Source organism: Struthio camelus, chromosome 2, assembly GCF_040807025.1.
Source record: "Struthio camelus isolate bStrCam1 chromosome 2, bStrCam1.hap1, whole genome shotgun sequence".
Lineage (NCBI taxonomy): Eukaryota > Metazoa > Chordata > Aves > Struthioniformes > Struthionidae > Struthio > Struthio camelus.
In genome coordinates, this window is record NC_090943.1 from 104,576,199 (window position 1) to 104,590,753 (window position 14,555).

Consider the following 14,555-nt stretch of genomic DNA (forward strand, 5'->3'; position numbering starts at 1 on the left):
AAGGATGTTCCACCTAAAAGTAAGTCTAGAGATGTTGGTAGTGAATGCACCAATTTTTTTTTTAACAAGTATATTCAGTTTACACACAACATGGTCTTCTAGCAGCCTGATATAGACTTATTTATTGCCCCAAAAGGCAAGCTGTGTTTTTTCCTTTCTCCTACGTAGACTGCAGAGTTTACAGAAAATGCTTTGTGAAAGCCTTCTGCAGTTCTTGGGAGTTCAAGAGATGGAAGGAAATTCCATGTTTAGCACTACAACTAACAGGGGTTGAAAAGCCGGAGTAAGATAATGCTTGTTCTATGTTACAGCTTTTCAATCTAAAAACCATGCGGTTCCCTTTCTAAAACTCCCCATTCCTGCTGGTCTCCTCAAAGCAAAAGAGAATGCTCTTTGTGGTACTTTCACAGGTTTTCGTTTGAACATTAAAAGCTGCTACACTATACCCAATGCTAATGCATAATAGATTAATTGTACATCCAGAATTTGGAACAGATTTCCTGGCCCATCCCTGTGTGAAATGCAGGTCAGACTACGTTTGTATAGATTTTTACAATGTTCTTAAGTTGCAGTCTCTTTCTATGCTACTAGCCTGTCCCCTACTTAACAGGGTAGCAAATTTGGAAAAAAAAATGCCAGGTACAACATTGCTGTATTTAATAACAAATACAAATTCAATCAAAACAATACAAAACAAGTTTTCAGAATAGTAACTTAATGTCAGTGTGCAAACTGCACTCAGTTTTTCTAAAACAAAAACCTCAAGTTAGTTTACAATGATGCAAAGTCAGAACTTCTCTGGAAAAGCCATCATTTCTTCTTTGATCCTGTTTTCTATGAGTAAGCTGAAACTGCTGTCTGTGTTTTGAAGGTTGTAGCTGACAAATATCTGTTTTTTGGTCTTCCTGGCTAAAACACAAAACAGAGTATTCAGCCATAGTTTTATCTTATACAAAACCGATGATGGTATTAAAGCAAGCATTTTATAAAGACAGATCATGCAGATTTCTACAACAACATTCTCTAATCCTAATCTGCCAGAACCACGCATTAAGTAATAGCAGAACAAGTAACCTAGTGTTGGCATGGTGGGCAAAACTACTCAATCCATTGAAGAGGGCAACGTGAGCATAAGGGCTATGAGGTAGTTTTTGGCCTGATGCAAAACCAATTACAGTACCTGGAAAGACGCTCATCGCTTTCCATGAATTTCGGAAACTTCTTAAATATAGTACAGTTGAAGTACAATCATAGACTATACTGTAATCTTATCACTGAAATCTAGTTTATGAGCTGGTCTGTGCTATGAAAACTGTTTATGGAGGGAAAGTACACAAGAAAATAATTAAGCCACAATTCAAGTTCTTTTCTTATAGTGAACCCCTAAAAATGCCCCAAAAGTGTGGATCTCTTTAACCAGTCTAAGCCTGCTGACAAGGATTTCTTTGTTTCCTTTAATATGTATTTATATGGTATCCATGAACTCTCCAGGAGACTGAACAGCGTGGGTTGAAAGTCATCAAACCAGTCACAAGTTTAGGCTACTGTAATGACAAATACCTGGAGACACATGCTACGAAAGTAAGAGCTGTCTTCCATAACAGAGCTAATTAACAGTGGCAAAGATAATGTCCACTGGAGTAGGAAGACTTAATTATCCAAGTAGAATAGACAACATGAAATGTTTTATAAGTAAAATAGAAATCCTATTTGGATTTTACCATATTAATACAGCAACTTTGTAGCTCTTTCTAATAAACTGCACAAACTAAGCTACGTGAAGAATGCAAGCACCAAAGGGAAAATAGGCATAGAATTTAAAATGAGCTGTATAAAACACTAGACAAAAGTGGTATTTGGGTCACAAGATAGTCCTGGCAGGAAATTAGCTGGGAGCTGACACTCCCAAGGAGCAACTGGATTGTTCCACTGAACGTTCAAAAACATCACCTGAATTTAAAAATTCCAAATAGCTACCAGAATTCCTAATATCTCAGTCCATCTTAAAAAGGAAATTCAACTACAGAAAACCTATACATATAAAATATTACATACATACAAAAACAACTCCTTTGAGGCATTTTCTTTATGCTAATCAATTCACTATCTTTTTCTGTTCTAATAGGCCACCCGTGAGGCTTAGTGAGTAGAGGGAGCACCAGTAAGCTGCTTCTGAAACTCAAGGACTCAAGGATTTGCCTTTTAAAACTTGGCACTACAAAATACTAATATAATGCAGCTTGTTGCTATGATTGCAAAAATGAGTGTTTAGCATCACATTTTGTGGTAAAAAGAAACATGTTTTGTAACCACTAGTGCTTCATCATCATGCCCTAAATAAATGCAATGCTAATTCTAAACTAATTAATACCATTGTCCTATCTAATGAATCTATGTCATACACTGCAGCGTTAAAACCCAACTTTTAAAATTACATTTGTGTAAGATCTGATTTAGCCTCCTGAATGATGTCCCAGTTCTTGGGAACACTATGACTCTCTCAATGCCTTTGCAGAAGACATCTTCCAGTGCTGTGTCCTAGCTTTAATGGGTAACTCAGGCTTTTCTGTTCTCTTGTGGATTCAATTGGACAAGCAGGAAGGACAGAGGAAGACAGTGATCTTATGCCTCCATGGAAGAACATCTGCAACTCAAGAATAAAATAGAAAACTGCAAAAGACAAGGTTTATCTATAACACCTCAGCAAGGGCGTTTCCCACAAAGCCTGACTCTATAACCACTGTTGCACAGGTCCCTCAAAGTGGAGGAAAAGGTGCCTGAGCAGCCTGTCGTGTGGGCTATTGAGTACCATGGGGCAGGTCTACATCAGCACAAATTCATTCTTAAGAGCAGATGGAAGAAGCGAGGGCCCAAGCCTAAACTCAGAGGGGCATCAGAGGGAGCAGGAGAAAGGACAGAACAAATGTTAGGATTATGTCTGTAGACTATTCATGCTGGAAAAGAGCAGAAAACAAACAAACAAAACAAAAAACACCATAAAACCTGTGCCCAGCTGGGAAAGTTCAAAGAAGCAATTCAAGTGATCCGCACGAGACTCTACTGAAGATGAAGAAGTGGCACTACTCTGGCCAGACGTGGCCAGAACATGCTGTGACTTTGGGATACCTAGGTAAGGGGAGGCATTGATGGACAAGACTTTTCTCAAGAAGTGAGGTCCACTAACCCACAGGAAAAAATCTTTTAGGATTTAGGTTTCTTGACTACTTATACAGGTCTTATGCTACAGCAATCAGGAAGAGTAGTCGCTGCACCTAATACAAACAGATCCAGATAGACAGGAAGAATAGGAATGGGATAAGCATGCCTTCAGCTACTGAAAAAATAAATAACTGAAATAAAGAAAAAGATAGAGCCAGTACACCAAATGCAGCTATCCTGGCTAGAAACTCTACAGAGTTACAAATAAAACAACTGGAGAATGTGTAGCCTGATATCTGGAAGTGCTGAAAGTTCTGCTTCAGGATAGGAAACCTGCCATTGCAAGAAAAAAAGACAGGTGATGAAATGCAATTGAGAGGTATGAGAAACAAGAATACTTACCTTCAGCTGAGATTGTGTGTTACTTAAATTGCTGCCTGTGAAGACCAGGAGGTTATACATCAGAAGGTTGTGCTGCCATTCAGAGGGACCTCTACAGGCTGGAGAAACAGGCAAGGAGGAACCTCATGAAGTTCAACAAAGGAAAGTGCAAAGTCCTGCACCTGGGGAGGAATAACCCCCTGCACCAATACAAGTAAACCAGCTGGAAAGCAGCTCTGCAGAGAAGGACTAGGAGGTCTTGGTGGACAACAAGTTGACCATGAGCCAGCAATGTGCCCTTGCAGCCAAGAAGGCCAATGGTATCCTGGGCTGCATTACGAAGAGCAGTGCCAGTGGGTCAAAGGAGGTGATCCTTCCCCTCTACTCAGCCATGGTGAGGCCTCACCTGGAGTGCTGTGTCCATTTCTGGGCTCCCCAGTACAAGAGAGACACGGACATACTTGAGCAAGTCCAGAAAAGGGCCACAGCGATTATTAAGGGGCTAGAGCATCTCTCATATGAGGAGAGGCTGAGAAAGCTGGGCCTGTTCAGCCTGGAGAAGAGAAGGCTCAGGGGAGATCTGATAAATGTTTATAAATATCTGGTGGCAGGGTGTACAGAGGATGCAGCCAGATTCTTCTCAGTGGTGTCCAGTGACCGGACAAGACGCAACTGGCACAAACTGAAATACAGAAAATTCAGTTTAAATATAAGAAAACACTTCTTTGCTGTGAGTGTGGTTTAAACATTGAAGCGGGTTGCCCAGAGATATTGTGGAGTCTCCATCCTTGGAGATATTCAAAACTCAGCTGGACATGATCCTGCGCAACTTGCTCTAGCTGCCTCTGCTTGAGCAGGGCAGATGATCTCCAGAGGTCCTTCCCAAACTCAGCTAATCTGTGATTCTGTGACAGCATGGATAAAACCAGAAATTGCCTGCTTGAAGATTATCACATGGGAAAATGATGAAAAAGGCTACCTTAGAAGTACAGTTGTGGGTCAGACTAGGCTACGAATAGGAATCTCTAATTACAGAAGTTGTGGGAGTACCAAAGGTTTAATTTCCCAGAGGAAAACTAAACACCATCAGTAACAGTAAAGTTTAGATATTTCTAGTTGAGGCAGAACACAGATTTCCTTATCAAGCAATTGGTCAACCCAGAGATACGGAGATGCTTAGTGATGATCTTGCAGATGCATTAGTTTCAGGAAAATAAACAATCTCGAAATAAATGACTGTGAGCTGACGGCCCACATTAAATTGCTGCAAAGGCAAAAGCAAGCCTAGAAACTAAGGTATGGGATTTCAGAAAGAAGAGTTTAAGAATACAAATTAGCAATGATCATCAGGAGAAGAAATGTCCACACAGAGGAAGCAAGTAATTATTCAAAGCCAGAAGTGTATTACTCACTCTCTTTTTCCACCCAGAAGTGGAATATGCCTACAGGCCTTCCTGGACACCGTACACCTTAGACAGGCTGGTAAGAATAGGATCTATAAAGAATACAAGTGTGAGTGATTAGCAAGGAGAACTGCAACTGAGAGGTTACGTGGCACAGATACAGAGGGACAATGACCAAAAGCCTAGCTGGGCTGCATCTAGCACAGAAAGTTTAAGACAAATAGCAAAAGATGCTTAAAGTACACAAACAAACAAACAAAAAACACAAAGGTGCATTATTCTCTGAGGATAAAGAATAACGTACCAAGCAACTACTCTCAATTTTCACTAAGACAGACAAGGGATATGAAATTAATAATACAAATAAGGAGAGGAGGGGAAAAAAAAACTAAAGAAAGAGTAAAACTTAAACCTCTTACTGGGAGAATCACAGAATCACACAGAATCGTTTAGGTTGGAAGGGACCTCTGGAGATCATCTAGTCCGACCTCCCTGCTCAAGCAGGGACCTCTAGAGCATATTGCCCAGGATCACATCCAGACGGGTTTTGAATATCTCCAGCGAAGGAGACTCCACTACCTCTCTGGGCAAACTGTTCCAGAAAATGAAGTTTTTCCAGAAAAATCAGATAGCCTCTATCCTAGCATACTGGAAGAACTGACAAGCAATATAGCAAGTTATTACAAATTCTGTGAAAACTGTGATAAATATTCTGTGGGTGGAAAATAGCACAGGGACTGACAAAGACAGAAGTGGGAGGAAAGCACCAGGACACCTTAGACCTCATAGCTGGCCTACGATACTGCACAAAAGCTTAGAGTAAGATTCTGAAGAAAAGAGTGATTAAGAACAGGAGACCAAAGGGAAAGTTGTACAAACTGTTACACAACTTATCCAAAGTTAACCACGTTTGACCACATTTTTACTAACTGTTTTCTTAAGGATAATGCACTAATTACACGTGCACTGGTTTACAAAGAAATCATGCTTTGCAGTATCCCATACAAATTATTACTTAAAATATAAATGATTGAAACTAATACAAAACCTGATAAGCAGAGAAAGAGCTGCCACCAGAGAAGACTACAACAGTTTTTTATTAAAAGAGGAGTTACTAGGATGAGGAACGGTCACTAGTACTGTTCTTCAAAAATCAAAATTCTTCTGAGTAATCTTTTTTCATATATGCATTAGTGGCCACAGAGAAGAAGGAAGTGTGGACTAGTGAAGCTGCTTGATAATACAGAAACTCAGGATATGTTGCCCATAACGAGGATCAGCACACTGATCATAAAGAATTGTATGACCTTTTCAGCTGAAACAACAGAAGGGAGAAGAAAATGAGTAGTGCATCATCTTGTATTTAAGAGCCAGTAACAAGTGCTTTAGTAATTCACCAGTCGTAGCTGCGCCTGTTATTGGTACAGGATTATGAGTAATATTAATGATGCAGCTATCAAAGATGCGAAGGTCCTAGGGTGCACTAGGCAAGGTTTTTTTTTAGTAGAGATACAGGAATGTGTATGTTAGGCATCCAGATTTCTGAACTTGAATGCTAGGTATTGCACTAGGCATACCAGGACACTTTCACACGTGCCAGAAAGGAAGACATCCTAAGAGCCGCGCGTTAGATGGTGCAGGGACAGTTATATCAAACATTGGCATCTGTGAGAAGAAGATCTGGGATTCTCCAGGCTCAAAACTTTAGAGCCTAAAAGGTGCAGAACGTGATGAGGTTTGGACTGATCTTCATGCAAAACGCATATGAGTCATATTAAGGCCATTCGCACAGCAGTACGGCAGCTCTTTAAAGACGAGATCACTGGACGTCTCACTATAGGCACAGCCACCTGCTTCCCCTCCCTCACGCCAAAGCCAGGGTCACGATGTTAAATAATATTATTTTGATAACAACATTGAAATAATAGTAACACCAAATATTATGATATAATAATTATACAGCGAATAGTTGGGTTAACGCTGTTTTGATAACATCCAACGCACAAGCACTTGGCCGGAGGCAGAGGGCCAGCAAGCTAGAATTAGGCACAGTGGCAAAACGTGCGCGACGCCGGCAACCACCGCGTACGCGCAAGCAGAGGCGGCTCCACCAGCCCGACCCGCCGGCAGCAGCGGCTCTCGCACCGCCCCGTAGCTCAGCGCGGGGAGCCACTTCCAAAGCGCGGTGCTGCCAGCGCGCATGGCGACGGGGAAAGCCCCGCACAGCCCCCCCTCCTCTCCAAAACCAGGCTGTGCGGAGGGCTGCTGCGGGGGCTCGGCCAGGCCGGGCCCGCATCCGCTCGCTGCCTTCCCCGACGGCGCCTCGGCCGCCGCGACCCGCAGCGCAGCACCCACCTAGACGCCGGGCCAGGGACGCGGCGGCCGGGTCGGAGGGGTCCCCCAGGAGCGACGCCGACACCGGGACGCTGTCCTGCAAGCAGAGCAGCACACCCCTCCTCAGCGCCCTGCTTCCCCCGGGCCCGGCAGCAACAAGCCCGCCTCCGCCAGGCCCGCAGGCAGCACGGCCGCCCCCCGCCCGACGGCGGCCCCGGCCCGGCCCCGCCACACTCACGCGGGGGTTGCACATGGCCACGGCGAGGCTGGCGAGGGCGGGCGCGGCGCCCACCCAGAGGAAGAGCGAGTCCCGCAGCCGCATGGCGTGGAAGTGCACCAGCTGCTCGCCCAGCTGCCCGCTGAAGTCGTGCAGGGCGATGCCCGCCGCCGCCGCCTGCCCGCCGCCGTCCGCCGGCTCCATGCGCCCCTCGCCCGGCTCGGCCCGGCTCGGCCCCGCCGCGGCCAGGCCTGAGCAAGCGCCGCCGCCGCCGCCGCTTCCCGGGGGAGGCGCTACGCCGCGCCCGCCCAGCGGCGCCGCCCCCGCCGCTGCCGCCAAGGGCGGCGAGGCACCGGGCGTGCACAGTCCCGCCGTGCCCGCCCCTCCGTGCACAGCCCCCTGCGGCGCACACACCCGCACCCACACCCACACACACGAGGCCGGTCGGTGCCCACTCCTCCGTGCGCACCCCCCGGGGCAGACCGCCTCCGTGCACAGCCCCTCCAGCACACCCTTCCGTGCGCACACACACACACACTCTGGCCGGTGCCCACCCTTCCGTGCACAGCCCCCCGCGGTGCACACACATACACACACACCCACACCCACCCACACCCCTCTGTGCACAGCCCCTGGGGTGCACACACACACACACACACCCCTCCGTGCACAGCCCCCCGCGGTGCACACACATACACACACACACACACACACACACACCCCTCTGTGCACAGCCCCCCGTGGTGCACACACATACACCCACACCCACACCCACTCCCACCCCTCTGTGCACAGCCCCCCGTGGTGCACACACATACACCCACACCCACACCCACTCCCACCCCTCTGTGCACAGCCCCTGGGGTGCACACACATAAACACACACACACACACACACACACCCCTCTGTGCACAGCCCCTGGGGTGCACACACATACACACACACACACCCCTCCGTGCACAGCCCCCCGCGGTGCACACACATACACACCCACACCCACTCCCACCCCTCTGTGCACAGCCCCTGGGATGCACACACATATACACACACACACACACACACACACACACACACACCCCTCTGTGCACAGCCCCTGGGGTGCACACACATAGGCACGCGCGCGCGCGCTCGCACACACACTCTGGCTGGTGCACACCCCTCCGTGCACAGCCCCCCGGGGCGCTCACACACACCCACGCAAACACCCACCCCCACGCGCGGAGCGGTGCACACCCCTCCGTGCACCCGCCGCCTCCCGGCATCGCCGCAGCCGCCCCCCCGCTGCCGCAGCGCGGCCGGCGCGGGCAGGCGCGGCCCTTCCGCGGGGGGGGGGGGGGGGGGGCGCGCCCGTGCTGGGGGGGGAGAGGGAGGCAGGGAGCCCCGGGCCGGGTGGGCGCCGAGGGCCCCGCAGCATTGGGGGAACCGCCTAGAGGGCACAGCGGGGTTCAGGCGGCTGCGAGAGGAGCCCCCGGGTCTGACGCTGAGGGAAGGGGGCAGCATCACGCCGTGCAACGACAGGAGTCTCCCCGGGGCCGGGGGAAGAGGAAGACAGCGGTGACCGTGACTTCACTCAAGTCTGAAGGTGTTTTAAATGACAGTGGAGCTACAAAGAAAGCAAGTCGGCTTTAGCGAGGTCTGGAGAATACGAGACCGCGATTTAAAGGCCCTGCCTACCTCGGGTGTGAAGGTTGTGCTTCTGCTCTTTCACCAGAGCATGCTAAACAAATAATTAATTACAAGGATTTTCCTTAACTACAGCATCCATTGCTGCTAAGAGCGTATGTGGAGCCCTGAGGGCTGTGGGCTCTTTAAAATTAGAGACGTGGAGCTTGGCACTATGAGCAGGGCAGTCATCTCTCCTCGATGAATGAGCAAGCTAACGATGCAGATTTGTTTTTTTAATTAGTATTTCCTTTGCCTCCAATGTCGTATGTGTCTCTAGAAATCAGAAATGCCATTTCCAAATGCTTAAAGTTCATTTTCATGTTAAAGAAATGAGGAGGGGGGGAATAAATTACTTTTTCCCCGTGCTACATTTCTTTTGACACATGACAAAAGGCACAATCCTCAGCTCGGCTAATTTCTGCCCATGCTGCTACAACAGCGCTAAATCCAAGCAAAGCAGCTAAGCCCTTCTCTGCTGCCGTGCCCTGACATCCTCTGGCACAGAAGCAGCTCCGGGAGGGGGTGTCGCTAGCCGGCTCCTCTGCCCTACATTTGTCACTGGGTGCTTGCACAAAGCATTGTGGGGCATCTGGTGGCAGACTCAGGCTACGCCTGTCCCCTCTGCCTTGCTGCTGAGGCAGCGTCAGGCCTGTGCTCGTCCCGAGCTTCTCTGCCGTCCCCTTGCTTCACAGGTTGTCCAAAACCTTTCTCGCCGTGCAGGTTGGTCTCCGCACGGCGTAGCTGCAAGGTGAGCATGAGCACAAGCTGGGGTTTGAGTGTGCGCTTGGAAAGCAGCCTCCACCTGTCCAAACAGCCTCTTGCAAACTGACACTTGGCCTATGGCATCCGCAGTGATCAGGTAGGCAAGTAGGTGACAAAAGTTACCTTTGAAGGAGCTGTTTTGCTGCTGACTGTGCTAAGTGCTGGCTGGCTCCAAACGCTTTGCTTTGCAGTGCATTCCTCTTTCTGAGTACTGTGGCTGTGCGTTGGCTCTGCCTTCAGAGGGGGCATAAGGCCAGGACATGATCTAAACCAGTGAAAAATAGCGCTTGCCAGGAGCCATGTGGAAAGACAAATAATAGTGCACTGGGTCAAATATTCACGCAGGTGGTGATGGTGAGATTCCTTTGATTAGGTATCTGTGAGTGATGAAGAAGATTAGCCCCAAGCTCTCTCAATCAGCAGAAAGAAGCAGGCACTTTAGGGGCACAATTCATCTGAACTGTTTTAGAATGATCTTTTGAATGATCTGAAGCATACTCTTCTGAGTGGTTTCCATTGAGTATAAGGGAGGTTAGGGTGAAAGGTAAGACCTGCATATCTATGCAGACAAATTTATTCAGATAAGTAAATCCTTAAGCGTTCAGAGCAAGTTTCTCTACTACATCGGGAGAGAACTGGTGTGTGCAGTGGAGTCCTAGTGGAGGATCTGCTCTAACAAAGTTCCAGCCTACCAGGTCTCTTTCCGCTAAGCGGGAATTTGGACCTCCTTTCATGCTAAATATGGATTTAACTGACCTGCAGGAGCGAGGTGAGAGTCCTCTATTCCCTTCCCTGGTCTTCCCACACCAAGTACAAGTTTCTTTTGTTGCTTTCAAGGCTGTCTACAGGTTTGCTCCTCCCAAGGGGGAACTGCACCTATTTCATTGTTCTCTGATCTGTTCCCCTCCTGCTCATCAGGACTCTTCTCAGAAGTGAGGGGCGCCTGTTGCTTTCACTGTGATTCTAAGACCTACAGACCTCTGAGGGTAAGTCATGGGGTTCCTCTGCACATAAGCACTTCTGCCTATTCAAGGCTTTTCTGTGAAGTGCTACTGCCATCTGTAAAATGTGTTAAGTCATTGTTTAAGATCAGAAGAGGAAAAAGATTCGTCTAGCAAATAAAACTGTGGGTAAGCTTTTTTATTTGAAATGCGGTTGCAAAGAGTGGAGTTGTGCAGAACCAGACCATCAAGTGTGAAATGAACTTTCTAATTATAGGGCTGCGAGGCCATCAGAGCCCCTGCACAGTTAGAGAAGAAAGGGATCCAGCAGCATACAAACCTCTTGCATTTCCTTTAATGCTCTCATCTTTATTCTGTGGCCATGAAAACTGAACCCATTATAGTTCGTCTTGTCTGTCACGTATGAGGCTAGAGCTAGCACAATTGCAATGATATGTTGGATAACCCAAGTTAAGATAAGTAAAGATAAAGCAGACATAGTGTAGCAAAAGCACTTCATGTGCATAGAGAAACAAGGCATAGCTGCCCAAATGAGGTTCAAACCACAAGAGAGATGATTTACAAGGCATGCATTTTCTGGGCTCCTTGCTCTACTGCAAGAGTTATGTAGACCACAAGAGTTACTAACTCTTGGACCCTGACTAAACAGTCCATTCTCTCCCCCCCCCCCCATATAGTTCTAATTCAGGAGCAAATTACCTGCCTACCTGGGAAGTGAGTAAGTTAAAAGATGTAAAACATGTAATTAGGAACTGGGATGTCACTGGGATAAGCAAGCATTTTCTGATTCCAAAATGCATTCTGCAGTTTTGCTTCCAGGTGAATAAAGTGTGAATTTGACACATGAGAAAGCAGTTGACCATAGATGTGTATCAATGAATACTCTCTGGGTGCCTCGGGATGCTCCTGTTTTTTTTGATTTGTTGTTCTTTGCAGAGGGGGAAAAATGACTCCTTAAAAAAAGCCTAAGGAAGCCTCCTAGCCACTCCAGTGAGGCTTCATGGTTGCCACGCTGCTGCAACAGCAGACATATTGCAGCTCCAGACTCTCGGTGTCTGCTTTGTGTTGAGACTTAGAGAATGGTTCTATATAAGCTTCTTTCAGTGGCATTGGTGGCTTAAAGGGTCTTTTCTCTCCCTACACCAGCAGGGGACCTGCCTAGCTGAACTACTTTGGTTTCTTTTTTGTTGGATTGTTTATTAGCTGGATCAAGCCCCTGATCTAGCTTACTGCGTCACTGCTCAAATACTTGTGCTGGCATAATCGAGGGCAGTATGAGGCTAGCATGAGCAAAAGAGATAGGGACACATGGCAGGGCCACGTCTGTGTTAGCTGTTACGGCAGGGTTAGCAGACCTGCCGGTCTTTGTTGAATCTATTGGTATCTGGCTAGTTAGGCGTTGTTCCATGGAAATCTAGTTTGTTATTTCCGAAAGACTTAAGGTGCCAGCTTTTTCCTTGAGAAAAAACTTTTCTTTTTGTAGGGTTTGTAACCTCAGCTGTTGGAATTTCTCTAACTGGACGGAGGAGGTCTGAGGTGCACAAGGCAGAGGCAGGGTCTCTGACAAGTGGCTTGTGGCTGTCGTGATTCACTGCGCAGCATCTTGGTCCAGAAATCAGAACTGTTAGGTTTTGTGCCTGAATGGCACTGTGACGTTATTCAAACCCTTTCTGCTCTCTGCTTTATTTCACCCATCTGCAAACTGGAAGAGTGTAATAATCACTGTCTAGCTCCCAACAATGGACTGAAAATGAATGTCCATATGACATGCTGCCCATAAGGACCTCTGTGAATGCAGAATATATCTCTGCTGTTATAGAATGAGATATTTTCTTTTTATTCTTATATGAGTCATCAGAGAAGTTTGTCTTAGATCTATCAGCATTTGAGACACGCGGGTTCATAGCTGCTGGACAGGAGGCACTAACGCTGCGTGACTCATCGTTCCCCTCAGGGACAAGAAGAGGTTTATGCAGCCGGCTGGAAATCGTATTTTATATGCAGATAGAACATTTCATTGTGGAGAATCCTGGAGCAGCTCTTAAACACTGACTCCAGTGTGTAAAAGGCAGCAGCTGTACTGAGACCTGCAGGAACAGCTGGCTACTACATACCTGTGACCTACCCAGGAAGGGGCTTAGAAGAATGGGCATGAAAGTCCAAAGGAAATGAGCTTTTGAAAGGCTGAGAAAATTCAGGAGGAATAATGAGTGAAAGGGAAGAAAAAAGAGAGAGAAAAGGCAGCATGGAGAAATTCTCCCCTTTTGTATCACTGAATTGAATGCCTGGATGGCACACAACATCCAACACACCTGATGGATCCTGCTGTTTTTCTGTCCTTGGGCCACCTAACAGGACATGAGCTGGGATATGTAACATGCTCAGGGTATGCTGTGCGCTTGAATCTAGAGAGGATGTGAGTCTACTACAGCCCCCAATTACAAGGGCTGGTTCTTTAGCTCAGGTTGCAGAAATGTTTAGCCTTAGAAATCAGTGAATCTATATATAGTGTTGGCAACCATATAAGCAAAGGTTTGCCTGAGATTCAGGTTGCTTTTGGTGGGGAATTGAATTTCTTTGTTTAAAAGATAGTATGCTATTGTCATGGTTACAGGGCTAGCTGCACTTCTGGCCCCTTCCCCACCTCTCTGAGAGCTCTTCCTCTACGGATGGCAGAATTTCCATGAATCTTCTGTTCCTCCTTAGTCTGGCCCTTGGATTTAAGGGTCTCTGTCAACAGAGTCCCTTCCCCTGCAGGTCTGACAGGATATGTCTGCAACAGCCTCCCCCTTTCTCAAACATGCCAACAAGTGCCTGCGTCTCAGTCTAGTTCTCCAAACAGTCACTCTTTCATGACTTTTTAAAAACTGTTATAGTCTTTTAATTTTTACGTTTTCAAGCAGAACCAGCTGCACAAAATCAGCTCTGAATATTTTGCTTCCTCCCTCCATGGACAAGGAGCAAAGCTAACAGGCCTGGCATTGTCGCTTAGCAGCCCTCAAGTGTCTGCTCAGAGGTGGGTTATTTCAAGCCAGTCTTTTCTCTTTGCTTTTCCTTCCTGCCCTGTTGAATATAGTGGTTTAGCACAACGAGTACATGTCTCAGACGGTAGCTCAGTATTGAGAAATTACTGGAGAGCAGCTTGGCATTGTCTGATGCACTGAGGGCATGGCTGTTCCGGTCAGGCTATCCAAGTTCGTAGTACAGTTCTTGAGCAGCATGATTTATATCGGGGATGCATTTATTTCCTAGCAAAAGCATGCCAGACAGCTACCACTGTCACCAGATCGGTGTATCTGATGACACTGGTCCTTACACAGAATATAACTTTCAGAAGCATCACTTTGGTGATCTGCATCTAGTCTCTGGGGTTAAAGCAAGTAGTTTTAAATAAGGTTTAGCGCTACTACTGTAAACGCAGAGTAAATTCAAAGAAGATGGGTGTGTTACCTATGGGTATGACAGTACAACAGACAACATGGTTAGCTCTTTAGGACGTATTATGCTAGGAAAATGCTGACAGAGTTCCCTCACTGTATTTTTAAAGTCTGAGGAGCAGGATCCCAACAGGCTGAAGACATGTCTTTAAAAGCTTGTGACCCAGCCCTGAACAACACCTGGAAATTATTTTTCCCTGCTACCTCTTAGAAAACATGAAGGATCATCTCCCT

At 47.0% G+C, this 14,555-nt stretch overlaps 1 protein-coding gene across 2 annotated transcripts; it reads right to left on the minus strand.

Annotated features, from left to right (window-relative positions):
- Positions 1 to 640: 640 nt before the first annotated feature.
- PSMG4 (proteasome assembly chaperone 4) lies at positions 641 to 7,783 on the minus strand. Of its 2 annotated transcripts, XM_068931969.1 has the most exons (4): positions 7,516 to 7,761; positions 7,299 to 7,374; positions 3,562 to 3,659; positions 641 to 909 (listed from the first exon to the last, which is right to left on the minus strand). In XM_068931969.1, exons 1-4 carry the CDS (start codon positions 7,696 to 7,698, stop codon positions 835 to 837), a joined length of 432 nt encoding a protein of 143 aa, XP_068788070.1. In that variant the 5' UTR covers positions 7,699 to 7,761; the 3' UTR covers positions 641 to 834. The 2 variants fall into 2 exon arrangements, with proteins under 2 accessions (XP_068788070.1, XP_068788071.1); XM_068931970.1 differs by lacking the exon at positions 3,562 to 3,659 and having other exon boundaries at positions 7,516 to 7,783.
- Between the last annotated feature and the right edge of the window lie 6,772 nt (positions 7,784 to 14,555).

Bases quoted from the DNA above. Each gene is read 5' to 3' on its own strand.
- PSMG4 (XM_068931969.1), bottom strand. From the start codon at position 7,698: ATGGAGCCGGCGGACGGCGGCGGGCAGGCGGCGGCGGCGGGCATCGCC. The intron at 7,375-7,515 runs GTGAGTGTGGCG...CTCTGCTTGCAG, and splicing joins TGGCCATGTGCAACCCCCGC to GACAGCGTCCCGGTGTCGGC. The intron at 3,660-7,298 runs GTGGGTGCTGCG...CTGTTTCTCCAG, and splicing joins GTCCCTGGCCCGGCGTCTAG to CCTGTAGAGGTCCCTCTGAA.